Source organism: Aedes albopictus, chromosome 1 (genome assembly GCF_035046485.1).
Source record: "Aedes albopictus strain Foshan chromosome 1, AalbF5, whole genome shotgun sequence".
Lineage (NCBI taxonomy): Eukaryota > Metazoa > Arthropoda > Insecta > Diptera > Culicidae > Aedes > Aedes albopictus.
Window position 1 is genome coordinate 181,126,984 of NC_085136.1, and position 18,741 is coordinate 181,145,724.

At 36.5% G+C, this 18,741-nt stretch overlaps 1 protein-coding gene and 1 long non-coding RNA gene across 4 annotated transcripts in view; one reads left to right on the forward strand and one right to left on the reverse strand.

Moving 5' to 3' along the window:
• LOC109424864 (protein ILRUN) overlaps window positions 1-9,468 on the reverse strand; it is a 228,766-nt gene extending 219,298 nt beyond the window's left edge. Inside the window, exons 1-2 of one of the 3 annotated variants that reach the window (XM_029858046.2) lie at window positions 9,214-9,458; window positions 7,023-7,125 (exon numbers count right to left, since the gene is read on the reverse strand). In XM_029858046.2, coding sequence (XP_029713906.2) covers window positions 7,023-7,125; window positions 9,214-9,271 — 161 coding nt within the window. In that variant the 5' untranslated portion in view covers window positions 9,272-9,458. Of the gene's footprint in view, window positions 1-7,022; window positions 7,126-9,213 lie in introns of all 3 variants that reach the window. The other 2 variants (XM_062845916.1, XM_062845915.1) reach the window with 2 other exon arrangements.
• Window positions 9,469-17,086: 7,618 nt separating this feature from the next.
• On the forward strand, window positions 17,087-17,852 carry LOC115258024 (uncharacterized). The gene is made up of 2 exons (XR_003893462.2): window positions 17,087-17,229; window positions 17,288-17,852. It is a non-coding gene; the product is annotated as an uncharacterized LOC115258024 (long non-coding RNA).
• Window positions 17,853-18,741: the final 889 nt, after the last annotated feature.

Consider the following 18,741-nt stretch of genomic DNA (forward strand, 5'->3'; position numbering starts at 1 on the left):
TTGTTGCTGAGGAATTCTGCTGTTGCTGCTGTTGAAGATTCAGACGGTTGGTTCAATCGTTGAGGCTTGGACGCTGGAGGTTCGTTGCATACCAAACGGGAGTGAGCATCAGGTGGAAAGTACTGACGAGAAGATCCAATTTACTTGGGGCTTAAGTTGCGGAATCCGTGAGTAAACTTTTGTTTTAAAACAATATATATTGTGTTCGAAGATGTCGATCCCAGGAATGATTGGGTCCATTGATCATTACGTGGTTGGTAAATCCTTCAGCAACTACATTGAACGTTTCGAGATACTGTGCAATCTAAATAAAGTGACCGCAGAAACTAAAAGGTCGTGGTTCATTTCTTTAAGTGGTGATGATGTGTTCGATGAGATAAAGCTTTTATTTCCATATCAAGAGGTCAATACGCTACAGTATGATGATATTATAAAGAAGCTAAAAACGCGATTTGATAAAACTGATCCTGTGTTAATGAAACGATATCATTTCTACAACCGTGGTCAAGGACCAAATGAGTCTGGTGAGAATTTTGTTCTGGCGGTAAAACTTTTGGCTGAGGGGTGCAATTTCAAGGATTCTAAAACCGAGGCTATCCGGGATAAGCTGATTTTGGGTTTGAGAGACAGTGATCTACAACATAAATTACTTATGGAAGATGAAATTGAATTAGCTACAGTAGAGAAAACTATCGTTAGTGGAATTAGCTGCAAAGCAAAGAAAAACCATTCGCGAAAACAATGAAGGAGCTTCTAGTGTTCTTTCGGTCAAACATCGTTTAGGAAGAAGAAATGCAGAATACAGTGATAATTACAGTAACCCTCCGAGCAGGTTCAGATCACGAAGTAGGAGTAACAGTAATTGCAGAGAAAGTGGTAACAAAACCGGTTACAATAATAACGATCGTTACAATGGTGATGTAAGACGAGATGGGCGTAACTGGAACAACCATTTCAATGCAGTGTGCAATTATTGCAAAAAGAAGGGGCACATTCGTAAGCATTGTGGATTCCTAAATGAAAACTCTGTTAAATTGGTTGAAAATGTACCAAAAGAGAAGAAGACTCTTAGCACGGACAAGTTTAATAGAATGCGCCTTCAGGAATCTAGCGATGAATCAGACATTGATTGCATGAAAATAGGAAGTGTAAACAGTGTAACGGATCCCTGCTTAGTGAAGGCTTGTGTAGCAAAATAAAACCTGTTAATGGAAATTGATACTGGATCGGCGGTGGCAGTAATCAGCGAGCTACTGTATAAAAAGCTATTTTGTTCCATTCCTATTTTGTGTTGCAAGAAGAAGCTAGTTGTAGTAAATGGCGCAAAGTTAACAGTGTTAGGGCAAATTATAGTACAGGTAGTTTTAAACGGTCGTACTAGCACAGAAAAGTTGATAATTTTGCGAAGTTCCGTTGATTTTGTTCCTCTTCTGGGACGAGACTGGCTGGAGAAGTTTTACCCCGATTGGAAAGATACGTTTGTTGCTCCAGAAACGGTAAAAAAATTGACTGCGGATAGCAAACTTGAAGATTTAGTTGGTATGATTAAACAAAAGTATTCTAAAATTTTTACTAAAGATTTTTCCGAACCTATTGTAGGATTTGAGGCGGATTTGATGTTTAAGACAGACCAACCAATTTTCAAGAAAGCATATCAGGTTCCGTACAAAATAAAAGACAAGTTCATAGAGCATTTGGACATGTTAGAAAGTCAAGGAGTTATTACTCAAATAAGAGCAAGTGAGTGGGCGTCACCAGTGATAGCAATACCTAAGAAGGATGGAGACATAAGAATGGTAATAGATTGCAAAGTATCATTAAAAAAGTCCTTGTTCTCAACACTTATCCCCTCCCACTTGCTCAAGATATTTTTGCATCTTTAGCAGGTTGTAAATTTTTTTTGCTCGCTTGATTTAGCCGGAGCATACACACAATTGAAACTATCGAAACGTTCTAGAAAATTTGTGGTTATAAACACAGAAAAGGGGTTGTATACATCCAACAGATTACCCCAGGGTGCTTCGTCTAGCGCAGCTGTGTTTCAAAAAGTAATGGACCAGATTTTAAAGGGAATAGATAAAGTTTGTTATTTAGATGACGTACTAATAGCGGGAAGAACGTTCGAAGAATGCCTTGATAAACTAGAACAAGTGTTACAGAGATTGTCGGATGCTAATATTAGCATAAACTTTAAGAAATGCAAATTTTTCGTAAATTCCTTACAGTATCTTGGTCACTTAAGGACAGACTTGTTAGAATCCCAAAATGGCCGACTTTGGCACCTACTCACGATTTCAAGCGCACAAATCTCTTCGTAAACAAAATTACACTGAACCAGAACATCCTCCTGCTATCGTATTATTTATCATCCACGTTATGTTTAAAATACATCCTTCCACTTTCATATGATGACAACCAGCATATGGTCTATCATAAAAATATCGACAGAAAATTATTCACATTGCAAACGATTATGCCTTGCTTTCTACGTTCCTTTTCATACGATTTCCAAAACTGCACTGCTGCAACTGACTGTCAACCCTCAACTGGATGAAAACTGGTTCGATCACGCCCTGTTATTGTTGTCATCCGATGTTCGCATGATTCGTCATCCGCTAATGAGATGATTCGCGGTCGCCGTCGACCAAGCTGCCGGCAGCTAAACAAGGTGAGATCCGCCATCGATTTTTACGTTTTTCGCCGGGACGGAAGGTCGCTAGAGTATTTTGCTTTGCGAGGTAGGTTTTAAGCCAATATTACAAGTTTACTGAATCATAAATTTTATATGAATCGTTTCAGGAAGGCATCTTGCAGCAGATCATTTATCCGCACGCCTCCGGACTTTTGCTTTTGGCCATATTCCCGTTCATCGCTAGCAGTACAACCCGAATTGCTGCTTCCCCGGACGGATGCCTCGCATCGCTTGTTCCGAACGCGTTATTCGTTGCCGAACGTTGTTTTTCTTTGGATTAGTTTAGTGAATCTAGTTTTATTTGTGTTTTGAATATGTCAATGAATTATTAAAATAAGCAAATTGCGTTTCATTTATCATACAAATCTCATGCATGTCTTCCATATAATTGTTTTCTGCTAACCATACAAAATCCAAAGTCATTTCAGTTAGCAACCAAATGGAACTCATCAGAAAATTGGATGACACATCATTTGGTTTTCTTCCGATAAAATCATACAGTTTTAAGATGATCATCATTCGAATGGTTGTCATCCAGATCAGAGACATTCGGTTGACAAATCATTCGCTAATGGAATGATGTTCGTTAAAGGGCGTGTGCGTATAACTTCGCAGTCGCTTTAGGGAGGATGTATCGGTTCAGTGTAGCGCATCTGATCTTCTTATTTTAAGCTTAATATGAGTGAGCAAGAACAGAATAATAAAATGCACTGATGTTTGAAGCTTGCTTCTTGAGATTTGTGCGTCTGAAGATCTGATGCACTGTTGAAGCGGGATTTCAAGAAGTTTGTCCTTAATTACATCAGACGGTTTGCTTCCTTCGCCTGAAAAATTATCAACTATTGCGAATGCTAAGATTCCTCAAAATGTCTCAGAATTAAAAGCTTATTTAGGGCTTATTAACTATTATAATAAGTTTATTCCAAACCTTTCGTTAAAACTGAGATGTTTGTATGAGCTTTTGAAGAAAAACGTTCCTTATACATGGACAGATGACTGTCAAAAAGTATTTGACGAAAGCAAAAACAGTCTTGTTAACGCTAACATTTTAAACCTTTTATGATCCTAGCAAACGATTGGTTGTTGTAACGGATGCATCTTCATACGGTTTGGGTGGAGTTCTAGCACAAGTTGACAATAACATAGAGAAACCAGTTTGCTTTACATCCTTTTCTTTAAGGTTGAAGGATTCGTCATTGAAATCATCGTCATCATTGAAATTTCGAAAGCAGTTTTCTCGTTCAAAACACAAATATTCATTATGAAAATGTATTCACTGCATTCCACTCTCCATTTGAAATACAGTGAATACATTTTCATAACGAATATTTATGTTTTGAACGAGAAAACTGCTTTCAAAACATCAATGATGACGATTATATCAATGACGAATCCTTCAACCTTAAACTGTGCGCAGAGGAAATACCCAATTCTGCACTTGGAAGCTTTGGCTTTGGTGTGTGTGGTTAAGAAATTCCATAAATTTCTGTTTGGACAAAAATTCAAAATTTGTACGGATCATAAACCACTGCTTGGAATATTTGGTAAACAAGGTCAACACGCTACTCGATTACAGAGATATATTTTGGAACTATCCATATATGATTTCGATATTGAATATCGCCCTGCTTCTAAAATGGGAAACGCTGATTTCTGCAGTCGATTTCCTTTAGACCAAAATGTCCCAAGCAGTTTGGCACAAGAGAACATAAATAGCATAAATTACAACAATGAATTTCCATTAGATTTTTCCCTGATTTCCCATGAATCCAAAAACGACAAAATTTTGTCTGAAATTACTGCCTTTATAACATCAGGATGGCCTAGAACGGTTCCTAAAGAGTTTAAAGATTTTTATGCACAAAAAGACAAATTGGAAATTGTTGAAGGTGTTTTATTAATTGATGGGAAAGTATTGATTCCAAGTAGTTTAGAGAAACCGGTTCTCAAGTTATTGCACGCAAACCACGGTGGTATTTCAAAAATGAAGCAGTTGGCTAGGCGAAATGTTTATTGGATAAAAATGAACTTAAGCATTGAAGATTTTGTAAAATCTTGTGAGGTCTGTGCTAAGATGCAGGTAGCTAAAAAGCCAATGAATTAACTACATCGGCTGTTTTCCTACTCTCCGCATCGACCAATGTGGCGCTAGCTTCTATGCGCGAAAAATCGCTAAAAGTAAATCGCAAAAATATTGTATGGCGAATACAATCTAAAGGCAAATTTCTCCAAGTGGAACACATTATTCGAAAAAATATTTGGTAGTGGTTGTGCACAATGGTGACCACTATTAAGGCTACCAAATATTTTTTCGGGAAAAGCTTTCTATTTCAAGTAATTCGAGTTTAGATGCATTTCGCCATACAAAATTAAATTGATTTACTCCTGCTGATCAACTGTGGCTGCGCGCAAAGCGGGTAGTCCATTAAACAAGAATCTTGGATCCCTACAACACGCCCTTTCAGCCGTGTGCATGCGGATTTTTTTCATTTTGAAGGAAAGACCATGCTTCTCATGGTGGACAGCCATTCTAAATGGCTAGAGGTCGATATAATGAAATATGGTACTAATGCAAAGCTAGTTAACAAAAGATTTGCTTCATTTTTTGCACGATACGGATTACCAGATATTATCGTTACGGATGGAGGTCCTCCATTTAATTCCAGCGAATTTGTTAACTTTCTGGAATACCAAGGAATCAAAGTTTTGAAGAGTCCACCATATAATCCGGCTAGCAACGGACAGGCAGAGCGAATGGTAAGAGTCGTAAAAGACGTATTGAAGAAACATCTACTTGACCAAGGAACAAAACATTTAGATTTAGAAGATCGTGTTAATCTATTTTTGGTTAACTATAGGAATAGTTGCTTAGGTTCGGAGGGAACATTCCCTACGGAAAGAATTTACAACTACAAACCAAAAATGCTATTGGATTTACTTAATCCAAATAAGTCATACAAATCATTTTTAGACAAAACCCCTACAAGTGCAACAATTCTAGGAGATGATGTAACTATTACATCAGATGATTTTGACAAGCTTGTGGCAGGGGATATGTTGCTCTATAAAAATATTAATAAAAATGCTATACCCAAATGGCTAAATGCAAAATTTATTAAAAAGATTTCCAAAAATGTTTTACAGATTTCAGTGGGTAACCACGTCACCACGGCACACAAAAATCAATTGAGGTTGATTCACATTCCCAAACAACGATCAAAAGTGTACGTGACGAGAGAGGCAGCCAGGAAACGCCAACGAGAATCAATCGAGGACGAAGACGAATTTGAGGGGTTTCCTGACATACCGTTGGTCGCAGAAGATGCTGGGCATACCCAAGGGCATACCAGTAAGAAGTTTGCCCAGACAAGGAGTCCGATCATTACCCGATCCAAAGCAGCCTTGTCTATAAACAATAGTTCATCTGATCAAAACTGTTGAAATGGTGACCAGAAAGAATGTTTCATGAAATTGGCATTGTCATGCTATCAGAAGAATGTTAGTAAGCTAATATCGAAACCATTGAATTTATTGCAATACACAGCTATCGAAATGTTTCATTGTAGATTTCTAATTCAGTAATGAATTATCTGAAGAAGGGAGAATTGTAGTGTTGACCTAAACGATAATATCTCTCTAAGAGAGTTCAAATCATTATAAGAGAAACAGTGAAGAACATACTCACAACATTTGTACCTTCTCTCATAGTTAGAAAGAATATACGATGATCATTCGATCTTGAGCCGTACTGTGAGTCGGAGTCAAACCAGAAACGTGTTTTATTTAAAAGTGGAATTCGAAGTCTTTTCGTAATAAGTTATTAAAACCTAAAGGGAAATCTAACAACATACAAACATTTTTGATTTTTTTTTCATTTAAATTCAAAGTTTCTATGACTTATTATCTTTTGAATGAGATCTAGGATTTTGAAATCAGACGCAAATAGGCGGAGATATGATCCTAAAAAATATACATATTTTTGAGAGGGTGACCCCAAACTTGTGATCGGGAGTGTATGTTTGAATATGTAAAAATGTAAAATGTAAAATTTATTTAAAAGAAAATACAAATTTCACAGAAATGCATTGTATATATTATCTTCCACAATATTGGCATTGGGATCGGTCGGACTGAAAATCAACTGCGCACCCACCGACGACTCATTGATTCAATAAAAGGCTTTGCTTTGCTAGCTGTGCACTAAAGACACTATATGAAAAGACACGAGCATACAGTGTTTTTAGTTTGGATATAACGGATTCATTATCACGGATCTACTATCTATAGTAAACATGCTTTACTCTATCTATACTTTGTATGATTGTCTTACCAGTTACTCATGTCCAGAAAAAATGTAGCTGTGGAATAGTTTAGATTTTCTCCAATTGACTGAAACTGCTTAATCAAATCGTCTTTATCAGTTGTTACCATTGCTGTAAAATAAGAGAAAATGTATTGTTTAAATCGCATATTGATGGGGTGTTATTTTTTGTTAATTAATTAATTATTTATTATTAATGTACAATTCGGCATTGTATTAACAATTAAATCAAGCATAATTTTTCAAATCGACGAATCTAACTTTTTCGCTGATCTGAGTAAATTCATGGTCAAAGTTGACGACCATTTCACTAAAATAGTTTTTTATAAAAGACTTTTTATTAGTTTTTTCGTGCTTTCACCAGGGATATAGCACGCACTAGGTAAGAAACAAAACCAACTCATTCCATATCATTTTCACAATGAATTTTGACAAAAATACACATACACCGGGTTGGTTACAGATACGTCGCTTTTGTATGGTGCCAGTATGGTATGTATGTATGTTTATTCGCAACGGTAACCTATTAGTACAATACTTTATCTTAGGTCAAGGAATCTGATTTTAGGAAAATTACATGTAGAAATGAATAAAGCCACAACGTACAAAACAAAAAAAAAACAACTAAATCAATGAAGTAATGGAATTTCAAGCAGGACTATACTGAACGAAATAAAATACTAAACAAGATTTCTAACTAATGCTTTAAAAGTGGCTCATGTTGGTTTCAGCTAGAGACATTATATGCATACAGTGTCTTTAGTTTCAGCTTGGCATCATTAGGTAAGCCGTTCCAGCAGGTGAGTCCATAAACCAGTACACTCTTCCCGCTTGAGGTTGTATGCCTTGGGATGATGAAACCACGAGCTTGCTGGTGTATCTGTTACTTTGGATTTTGGCTAGATACGTCGTTTGCTTTTCTCATATATCAAAACGGTGTATCTAACAGTAAAGTTGTAAACACCAAAATAGTTAGATACGTCGTTTCGAAAAATATGCTTAGTGTTAAACAAATTAAACAATAGGGGGATTCACATAACAGCGTAAACTGATTAAACTGATTAAACGTCGTGATGACCAAGGCAATCTTTGATTATTTCATTCGCAAAATCATGAAACATTTCAAATAAGCAGAAAATCATGGCTTACGCAGCAATTTAATCTGTTTAGTGAGAACCCCTAATAAATCATCAAACCTTGATGTGGATTCTTTAATTTGCTTTATATATAAAAATGCAGTGGCATACGTGGTACCGCGCATAACTTGCTAACGGAGGGTCCGATTGGGGTCGTCTTAGTTTTCACCCAAGGAAGGTTTATGAGGCATTCAATATAAAGAAATTTAGAGTTTTTGAAGATCGATTCTTCATACATTTTGAACGGGATAAGTTGAAGACCTACTAAAAACTTAAAACGTTAACAAACGCAGTAGGCAAGACAGCTAGTTTGCTTTATAAATCATACATGCAGTTGAAAACCCAGATTTGTTTACATTTGCGAGTTACGTCGGATTGAAAAGATGTTGTGTATTATCCTGGTCTCTCAGTTTCCCTTAAGGATCGACTACATCGTAGAGACTCAACTGAAGCCGTCCGGAGTTCAATTTTGGGACACGATTTGCCATCTAATTACAAGCTGCGGATCTGTTGCATAATGCGACAGGCCTATTTCGATCAATTACCCAGTTACATCATGGACCACATGCAGCAAGGACGCCAGGAACGTACCCGCTCCTTCATCGTCCCTCGCCACACAACGTCAAGCGGGAAGAGTTTGCTGATATACGGTGTCTCCTGCTGGAATGGCCTACCACTCGAAGCAAAGATGAAACCAACGTTGACGTCCTTCAAAGCAACTGTTAAAAGATTACTTTAGAAGTATTGCAACCATGTTTCATTCTTTTGTGTAACTTTGTCCATGTAGCTTTTCAATTTCAATTATTTTCAAGTTCAAGTAGTTTTTGTAAATTTTATTATGTCTTTCCAACGTTTTACTAGTTTCTTCCGACAGTTTCCTTGACCCGATAAAAAGTGTAAACTAACCGGTTATCGTTTTCAATAAAAATTACAATTACAATTACAACCTGGAGATTGGAGTTGCATTTCAACAGCTCAATCCAACCCAGGTTCAAAAACGAAAGCGACACAAGGATGTTTGCTTATTGCTTGTATGTAAATCTATTTGCACTTTTCTTACGTACAGCTGAATTGAGTTAGGAAATTTTGTTCGATATCGTCCATGTTTCGATTTTCCTCCATTTTTATATTTTATTGATTTTGTCAAAACACTTGACACTATTTTCTTCAATGTCTTTTATCTTCGCAATCACGGAAGTGGAATTTATGATGAATTAAGTAATAATATTTTGAACAATCACGATAATCACAAACGCACGGTTATAGTTTCTCCTGTTTTTATTTATTTTGCAAGGTTGAAGGTCAAAGTATATAAATATGTACCAAGGTAAGAGATTCCCGCAAATGTCAAAAATGAGGCTCACCAACACATCTGCGTTAGTTATGAAAAGTTGGTGTTTTTACACTAAAATGTCATTACTTCAGTAAAGTTTGTGAAGTGTTGTTGAAAAAATATGTTTAGAACCAATTAAAAAAAATTGTTACCGATTTTCAAATGGCGATATTTTCTGTTTTATTGCATGGAGGTCACATTTAATCCAGTCAGATGCAATTAAATAATAGCTTTTAAGATGGGAGTGCTTAATTTCTTAAGAAAGTTTGCTAAATAGTGATGTGCCCATACAAATCAGCGCAAACTTCATAACTATTTTTTGCTTTTTTCCTTTTCCTACACGGAGAAAAATAAATAGTAAACACAACCAAAATTTAGCTAACATCAACCAAATTTGCACATTGAAATTTGCACAACCAAAATATTAGTTGCTTCCATAATGTGTGTTGGTAAAAACAAACTAAGGATTGAGGTATTATGTTCCTTTGGAATTCAGGTGAATTCAACTAATTTTTGGTTTCAACAACTATAGATTTGGTTATTCTGATTGACAGAAACGCAAGCAGCCAAAAAATTAGGTAGTTTCAAACCAGAAAAAGGACTTTACAACAACCAATATCCATTTTGCATTAAAAAACAATTTGTTTGATTTTGAGAAACGATTTGTTTATTCTATACCCCTTTCTATTCAATATTGGTAAACAACAATTCTAAATAAATACTCAACACATCAATTTTATAATTTATTTTGTTTACATGATTTGTTGTTTTTTTGTGTCGTAAAACATACTTTGTAAGTAGATATTGTGCTATTAAAATTTCTATGTAGGATACACTTTTCATAACAATTTTCGTAGCGCTGTGGATGACTTGAACCTTCAGTTCGATGTCCTCCCTTTCGGCCTGGGGGTATATAGCTGATAATGTTGCTCACGGTTCCTCATCATCCGTGCGGCAGATTTATTCTCCCATCCAGATTGCAGCCGAAAGGGTGCAGGAAAATGATGCATGCAAGATGGACCCGACGATGTGTGACGGGTGTGCTTCTGTCAACTCTGAAACAGAAAATGTAGAGGAATGTAATCAACATTGGATCTAGACTTCTAACAAATAGGTATCCGAATTATTTAACTTACCTTGATCAACTGCAAATTACGAAAATCTTCGAGATAGTCGGCAATAGTTTCCACACACTTATACTCGGTCACATTATATGGAAACCGAGGAAAGAAAAATTCGTCGGAACGGTTTCTACAAGATGTCTGAAAACAATTTGACACATTAATCGGCGCACGACGCACTAGAAGCAAACAAGTTGGAAGTGAACTTCTCTTCAAACTAAAGTTTAGGTTATTTCTTCTCCAAACAAAAACTTGGTTTCTTTCTGGCTAAACTATTTGTTGAGTCAAACTAAGAATTTAGATTGAAGTTCTCAACAGTGACAATATCCAAACAACCTAACTTTTGGTAAAAACAAGGTGCTCCTTGGTAGAAAGCAATCAATATTTTGGTTTGTTTTTGCCCAAACAAATGTTGACAATCCTAGTTCGCAACAACAAAACCGAATAGGTTGTCTCAAACAAAACGATTAGTTTGGAAAAGCAAATTCATAATTCGGAATAACTAAATTTCCAGTTTGAAAAACAACCAACGTTTTGGTTGTTTCAAACTATGCTGTTTTCTCTGCGTGTACTAATCCGTGAATACTAGCGGGAATCTCTTACCTTGGTATTAAGATACTTTGGTCCTACACGGTTCATATATCACGCTCGTTGAAAACTACTCTAAAGTGAGTAGAATTCGACTCACTTTGGTACAAAGTGGAACAGCTCAAAAAAGAGTAAAGAGCACCCAAGTAACCACGAAGCCGTATATAAGTGCATCAATTTTGCTATATATTGATAACTAGCTGACCCGGCAAACCTTGTATTGCCCATTTAAAATGATATTAAACAACTATTATCATCTCGTTAAAAATTTTAGGAATTTCGCGATTTTTATTTTCCTGAAATTCCTTGCCTGAATCGCCTACCAAATTGATTTTCTTCGATCGCAGTACGCAACTGCAAAGAAATGACAATTCAAATGGTAGTCACTGTAGAAAGTTTCTGCAAGGAAACGATCAATAAATTTCTTGAGCGATTGCTTTCAAAAACTGGGCTTCATTTGTGAAATACACAGTTTGTACTACAATTGGCTGCAAAATTTTATCGTTTTTTTTTTAAAGAGATTTCTCACAATTGTTTAACATTTCGCGGAAGCAACATTTCAACATATAATGCCTCCAATCAAAAAGAGAGAAAACGTAGAAGCTGAGAAGCAGATTCGGTTCCAAATTATGGTGCTGGAACATTAGGCTAAATTAACATGAGGCCCAATAATCATTGGCCTGAATAGATGTTTGACCTATTTGATCTAAAGATCTGCCTATTATATAAAGGAAAAAAACTCATACGAATAAAATGACACTGTATTACGGTATTACTGCAACCTTTGAATAAACAACTTTTTCTTAAAAGAAGGAAAATATCTCAGATGTGGATATCTGTTTAATTACCTGCCTGGCCACAAAAAAAAAAAACACACACACTAACAGTATTACTCTAAAAAAAATAGCTCATTATTGACGTTATTGACAGAAGGAAAAATCTCAGATGAAGTGAACATTTTGGTCGTTAGCCTAAATTTTCAACAGTGTTATTTGAAAGAACAGCCTATTTTCAAAAGAAGCTAAAATCTTCTATAGCTTTGAATAGCCTTTGATGTAAAATGGCAAATGAAGGAAAACTAAGCAATTCGGTTACTGGGAAGAACAGCTTTATTTTTAAGTAGGAAACATCTCTGATGAAGTTAGCCAATATAAACGCTGGAAAGTAAAATCTATGTGACAACGATTGCTTGTTGATAATTACGCCTAATGTCCATTCGGCCTTACTTCCTTTCGATCTAACGACATTTGGCTTAATGGCCTTTGACCTGACGTTCAGTATTCTTCAGGACAACTTACGAATCGAAGAAGGCATATTGTTATTCAGAAAGGTATCAGATTCAACATCTATTAGTATAATCTTAGAACTAAGGTGATTCTAATTGCGGATGAATCCGTTCTGGGGCCAGTAAAGTTTAGCAGAGAAAATTATTTGTTATTCCATTATATTTTGCAAAATATAAAGTTCCGTGCAATGGTATTCCACGAAAAAGTACATTCCGCGAAAATTCTTTCCGCGAAATGGTATTCGGCGAAATGGTATACCAGCCGGTTCACTCCTGCATAACAATGTAATGTGAAAAAACAGCATATTTTTAAAAGAAGGTAATATTGGTGACGATTTTCTAACCAACTCCTTACCAGTGTAACTTGCAAAAAAAATAACAAATCTCTTACAGAGTTTTTAGTTCTATCGCCACAAACTGCACAGCATTGTCATTCGAAAGAAAAATCTTTACTGAAAAGTAAAACATATTTTTGGTGTTAATTTCAGCAGTTTTCTCGCAAAAAAAAAATATGAAAAATTTCAAATGAAGTGAGTTGAGCAGTTGAGGTCATGGAAACGTGGCTGCCTTACATACTTTTGATATTATGCCTCTCAAGAAAATCAGAATATGGCGATTATCTGCCTCTGGCTTCTGATATCAGCGCGACAGTCACTAATCATAACAGCGTCACCAGATTTAAAAGTATATAATTTCACTATATGGGGTTTGACAGCAACAACACTCATTCCACTGAGCTACTCTTGCCGTTCGTCACAAATACATTCAAAAACATCTGTCACTTCGCGAGACCCACGTGCTTTTGTTTTTGGCGGGAACACTTTTTCTTTTGTTTTGCCTTGCGACTGTCATGCGGTGGTATGCCATGCGAGCGTACGACCGCCGCAGGACTCTAATAAAAGATAAGCGCGACAATATATGTTTGGGTGTAGTTGCGACAAAAGCTTACCTAATAAAAAATCAACTGAATCGGTTAAAAGAAAACATAGAAATTGAGGTGGGTGTATTTAAAGTGGGAAGAAGTTGTGTGCAAAGAATTAATTTTTCCGCGTACTACATATTGCGAAGCATTCCCGTGCACAGAAGTGGTGCCAAGGGAGGGTTTTTTCCCAATTTTGCAAAAAGCGGAGGGGCGCCTAGTGTATGGAGCGTCGGTAATGGTGGTTAACACCTAACCCCTCCCCCTTGTGTTTGTTGCGAAGAACTGATTGCTTTTGCAGTGCAAACACTCAACATTTGTTAAACATGGAAATTCGCGATTGAATTCAACAACTTATGACCTTAGTCTAGAAATGTAGAAATATTCGTGAAATAATACCTATGTTTTCTGTTATATTGTTCCATTATTTTTTGCGATTTGTACTAACGGCAATAAATTTTCAAAATTGATAAAACAATCGAAAATAATTGGATACTTAATCATCAGAAATTGATAAGCAATTGCAATGTTTAGAGCAATTTGAGACACGTAAAAACTCTCATCAAGGTTCATTTACCTGCATTGTTTGCATAAGCTGTGGTTAAGGGGGACACTATGGCAAACTTTAGGGCCGAGAACCGGGCTCAATTCACTTCCCCACGCAATTCTCTTGGATCAACTGCCCGTCTTCTGTGGAGTCGAACAATTCACGATTCAACTCGAGATATAAGACTGAATTCTTCACACACCATCCAAAACCTCTGCAATTGTAAGCTTTGCATAGCTTAAATACCCGTTTTTGCACAAATTATTGAAATGTTCAGAGACTCGCAGTCGGAAGAGGGCTTGTTGTCAAATGCTGAGGAATGATTTCTAAGCACGGCATTCTAGATCATTTTTAACGTGTTTGTGGCAGCTCCATAGCGAAGTGCCCCGCAAGGTCATTTGTATGGGAGCCCCCCGTTCCAGAGACCGGAGAGATCCCACACCAAGCTAAGAACCTTCCTCGGCCCCGGCAGCACCCACATACAAAATTTCACACCGATCGGTTTAGTAGTTTCCGAATGCATAGCGGTCAGACAGACAGACAGACAGACAGACAGACAGACAGACAGACAGAAATTCATTTTTATATATATAGATATATATAGATTAAAATTATGAATATTATGCTGCATTACTTTATACACCTCATTGAAGCAATATTAAAGTCGAAAAGGGCCCCACTAAAATCAAATTAGTGCCACTTATTGCAGCACGCTGACAGCCATTGCTAAAGTAATATAAATGCATGTGCTGTACATTTGCATTCCACATGCTTGATACGTTCAACACGAAAAACCAAAACAAAAATCTATTTTTAGCACCGTTTCGTTATCGACGGTACTGATGCCCCCACACATGAATGTTTTAACCATTATTTTTTGTCGTCGGGTCGGGAGTCGAACCAGAAGTGTTGAAGACCGCTAGATGAGTTCCATTCGCGCTGGCGCCTTGGACCGTTTCTGCTGCAATGATAACAACAGATATTTGATTCACTAAAAGGAACCTGTTCTTCTGTCCCAATCATTGTAGTAGAGGGTAAAACGACTATGTCATATGTAATAGAATACAGTAAGTTATCTCATTCCGATAAATTACTGAATACATAATACATTTTAGAAGATATTTAGTCAACATAAGAAAATTAAAACCTCGATTAAAACACCCTTCGCACACTGCTCATATGCTAATTGTGATTTCCATCGTTATTGGCATGTGATAGCAGCCTACAGAAAAGAGAAAAGTTCATCTCTAAATAGGTTTTGCTGTCGTCGATCGGTGGCTCAAACGGGGAATCAGTTGGTCGCTAGTCAAACCAGAAATGTTGAAGACCGCTAGACTGCCTATGATCGCATAATTGTCCCATATGAATAGGAAACCCAGCAAAGATGGGACTGATATGCGATCATGGGCAGTAGAGTTGACCGTAAAGTTGTTCAATCTTCTTGATTTCATTTGTTTACCATTAGAGTCAAGCTTTTATAATTGTATTGTTAGAGCAAACTTTGCTAGTTTGTACATTGCATTTATTCAGTTTTTGCAGTGTTGAATTATTGAATTATCTTATATCACCTTTTAATAAACCCGAATGTAAAGAAAAATGCAATGCATCGTCACACTGATAATGCCAATCTAAAGGATTATTGCATGACAAGTGTGGAATTACTGCATTTCGCATTGCAAAGGTTGATATTCAGTCTAATTCGTGCAATGTTATAATGCTTGTGGTTACTTGGGCAGTTACTCATTTTAGAGTAAAATTGGTTTTTCTTCAAATTAGAGTAGCTTTTACTCACTTTTATTTTACAAGAATTTAGCAAACTGAGTCGATTTCTACTCACTTTTGTAGATTTATTCAGGTTCTTCTTTTTTTTATTTTCTCACAGAAAAATGGCAAATTCGTAATAATAAAAAAGTAGAGTACACATTTTATTTGTACATAAAACCATTTTACAAATCTTGCACTTAATACAAAATTAAAGGCGATAAATATTAACAATCCACTTGAGCCATAAAATTATCTGGTCTGGATGCTAATTAAGTTCTCCCATGTGATGGTTCCTTGGATGGTTTCTACTCCGTTCACCTTTTGCCTCGGCTTTTGCTGATTATCATCGGCATCTAATTCACCTGATGTAACAGGAAGTTCCATGGTCAGCAGCCCCAGCACCATATCGATCAGCTGCCAGAAGCCTCTTTCCAAAAAGGAAGTTCCCGGGATGCGTAGCCCTAGACGGTAAATGGTGGTTTGGAAAATCTAGTTTAGAAGTTACATTTCAAGTTTCGATGTCAAATTAATAATATCCATACTTACTTTTCAAACCTACATTTTCTACCGATGTTTCAAGAATTTAGCGGTAAAATGCACTACATTTATCTCACAAAGTTCAAAAATATTTGAAATAGCTTAACCCTGGCAAAAGTTTTTCCAAATTCTTCTAAGATATTTCCGTTAGAGTGAGTGGAATTAATTTTGAGACTACTCATAGGTGAGTAAAAGGCTAATTTTGGCAAACAGAGTAGAAATCAACTCACTTACGAAAAACACTGTCACTCACTTTTGACATTTTTTTGAAAAGTAAGCAACTGAGTAGAAATCTACTCATTTTTAGATTTCAACGAGCGTGTATATGAAAATGACAGTTTAGCGTTTACCCCTTTGTTCAGCAGTTGTAAACAGTGGCATAGGGCACTGCATTGTTTTGATTTTGTATGAGGTTTTGACGTTTCTTGGCCTTGTTGTTTACAAAATTTCTGTAAGAGTGAAAGAGAAGGAGAGAATTGCATGCAGTGCCCTATACAGGAACCTCACGCTAGTTTGGAAATACCCATTAAATGGGTCTTAGGTACCCATTTTTTACTTCGGTACTAAGCTGTCAAATAATGGGTGTTTTCCGAGCTTCAAATAATAAGTGTTTTTGCCACATTTTGGAATACTTCCTGGCCAACCTTACAATGGGTAAATAACACCCATGTATGGGAGCGTCCATAAATTACGTCACGCAAAAATTGCCAATTTTCAACCCCCCCTCCCCCCTATGTCACATTTTTTGTATGAGACCTCTCAAATTTTTGTATGGGTTGTCACACTTTACTGAACCCCCCCACCCCCCTAAAAGCGTGACGTAATTTATGGACGTTCCCTATAAGTTCGTCAAATAACGTCGCCATCTTCAAAATCATGTTGGACTTTTCGTTTTTCACAAGAAGAATATTTAGTTTAGTGAAGAATTGTGCCATCAGAAAACTACAACGGAGCCCCGGAAGATAGTGTAAATCACTCGGTAATATGTAGGTATATCCACATTGGTTATTCTGATGTTTATCAATATATGTTTATTTATTGCAGTTGGATGACCAAGTTCCGGAAGTGTGGGCTCCCGATGCCGATTCCATGAATATTGTTAGTCAGATGCCAGAAGTGAAGGATAATTAAGTAATCTAAAAATGCAGTGGCATACGTAGGACCGCGCATAACTTGCAAACCGAGGGTACGATTTTGGTCGTCTTAGTTTTGTTCTGTTAGTTTTCACCCAAGGAAGGTTTATGAGGCAAAAAACATGGAAAAATAGAGTTTTTGAAAATCGATCCATACATTTTGACCAGGGATTTGGTCTTGCCTAGAAACTTGAAACGACAAAAAACGCAGTAGGCAAGACAAAGTTTGCCGGGTATACAGCTAGTAAGATATAAATTGACTTGTACCTTATATTACGAAATAAATATACAGTTCCAATTCGCGACTACGAAGGTAAAAGAGATTCCAACTCTTTGTCGCTCTAATGAAAAACCTCGTAAGGAACTGTCAGAATGTGCGTGAAAAAAAAGCAAAAAATATTTCCCTCTCGTTTTTTCTCACGTAAACCTTCACGCACATTCTGCAACTTCGTAGTCGCGAATACTACAGTTGTTTATCTTTTCTGCTTTTCATCTTTAAAAAGTTTTTCCGAATGCCCTAACCTCAACCTGCAATATCGTCACAGAAATAATGAGGTTTAATTACCCATTAATACCCATTAGTACCCATTAATGGGTATTTTCAAACTAGCGTGCTGTCAGCTGAAAAGGCCTATCTATACACTGAAATAAATTTTGTTGTCGTTTCCACCGAATCCATGATAGAATTAAGAACTGTACCAACAGTTGTAGATTGAGTTTAAATAAGGGCGAAAGTAACATGAGAGAGTTCTCTTCATCGACTCTCTCTTCTTCAAATTAAAGTGACAAGATGCAAGTATTGTTGAACTTTTTGGTCATAAATCGCTAGGTTGCGATGCAATCTAGCGTCTAAGTGTAAAAAAGTTCGATTGAATTTGCATCTTGTCACTTTAATTTGCAGAAGAGAGAGTCGATGAAGAGAACTCTCTCGTGTTACTTTCGCCCTTATTTAAACTCAATCTAGAATTTTCAACCGAATTCAAAATTCTGTTAATTGTACTGAAACATTGTCAATATTACCATGCGTGTATTACTGTTGACTAAAAACATTCTTGGTTCTACTATTTGGGTATTGTAATTTCGACCATGTAGACTTGAATGTTGCGCGTCTTAGATAAACATGGTCAAAAATACAATGTCAAAATAGTAACATCAAGAATGTTTTTAGTCAATGGTACTTCACGCATGGTAATATTGACAATGTTTCAGTACAATTAACAGAATTTTGCATTCGGTTGAAAATTGTTGGTACAGTGCGGTACAGTTCTTAATTTTACCATGGATTCGGTGGAAACAACAACAAAATTTATTTCAGTGTAGTGTCTATACGTACTACCCGTACTACCCATAATGCCCAGTTTTGTG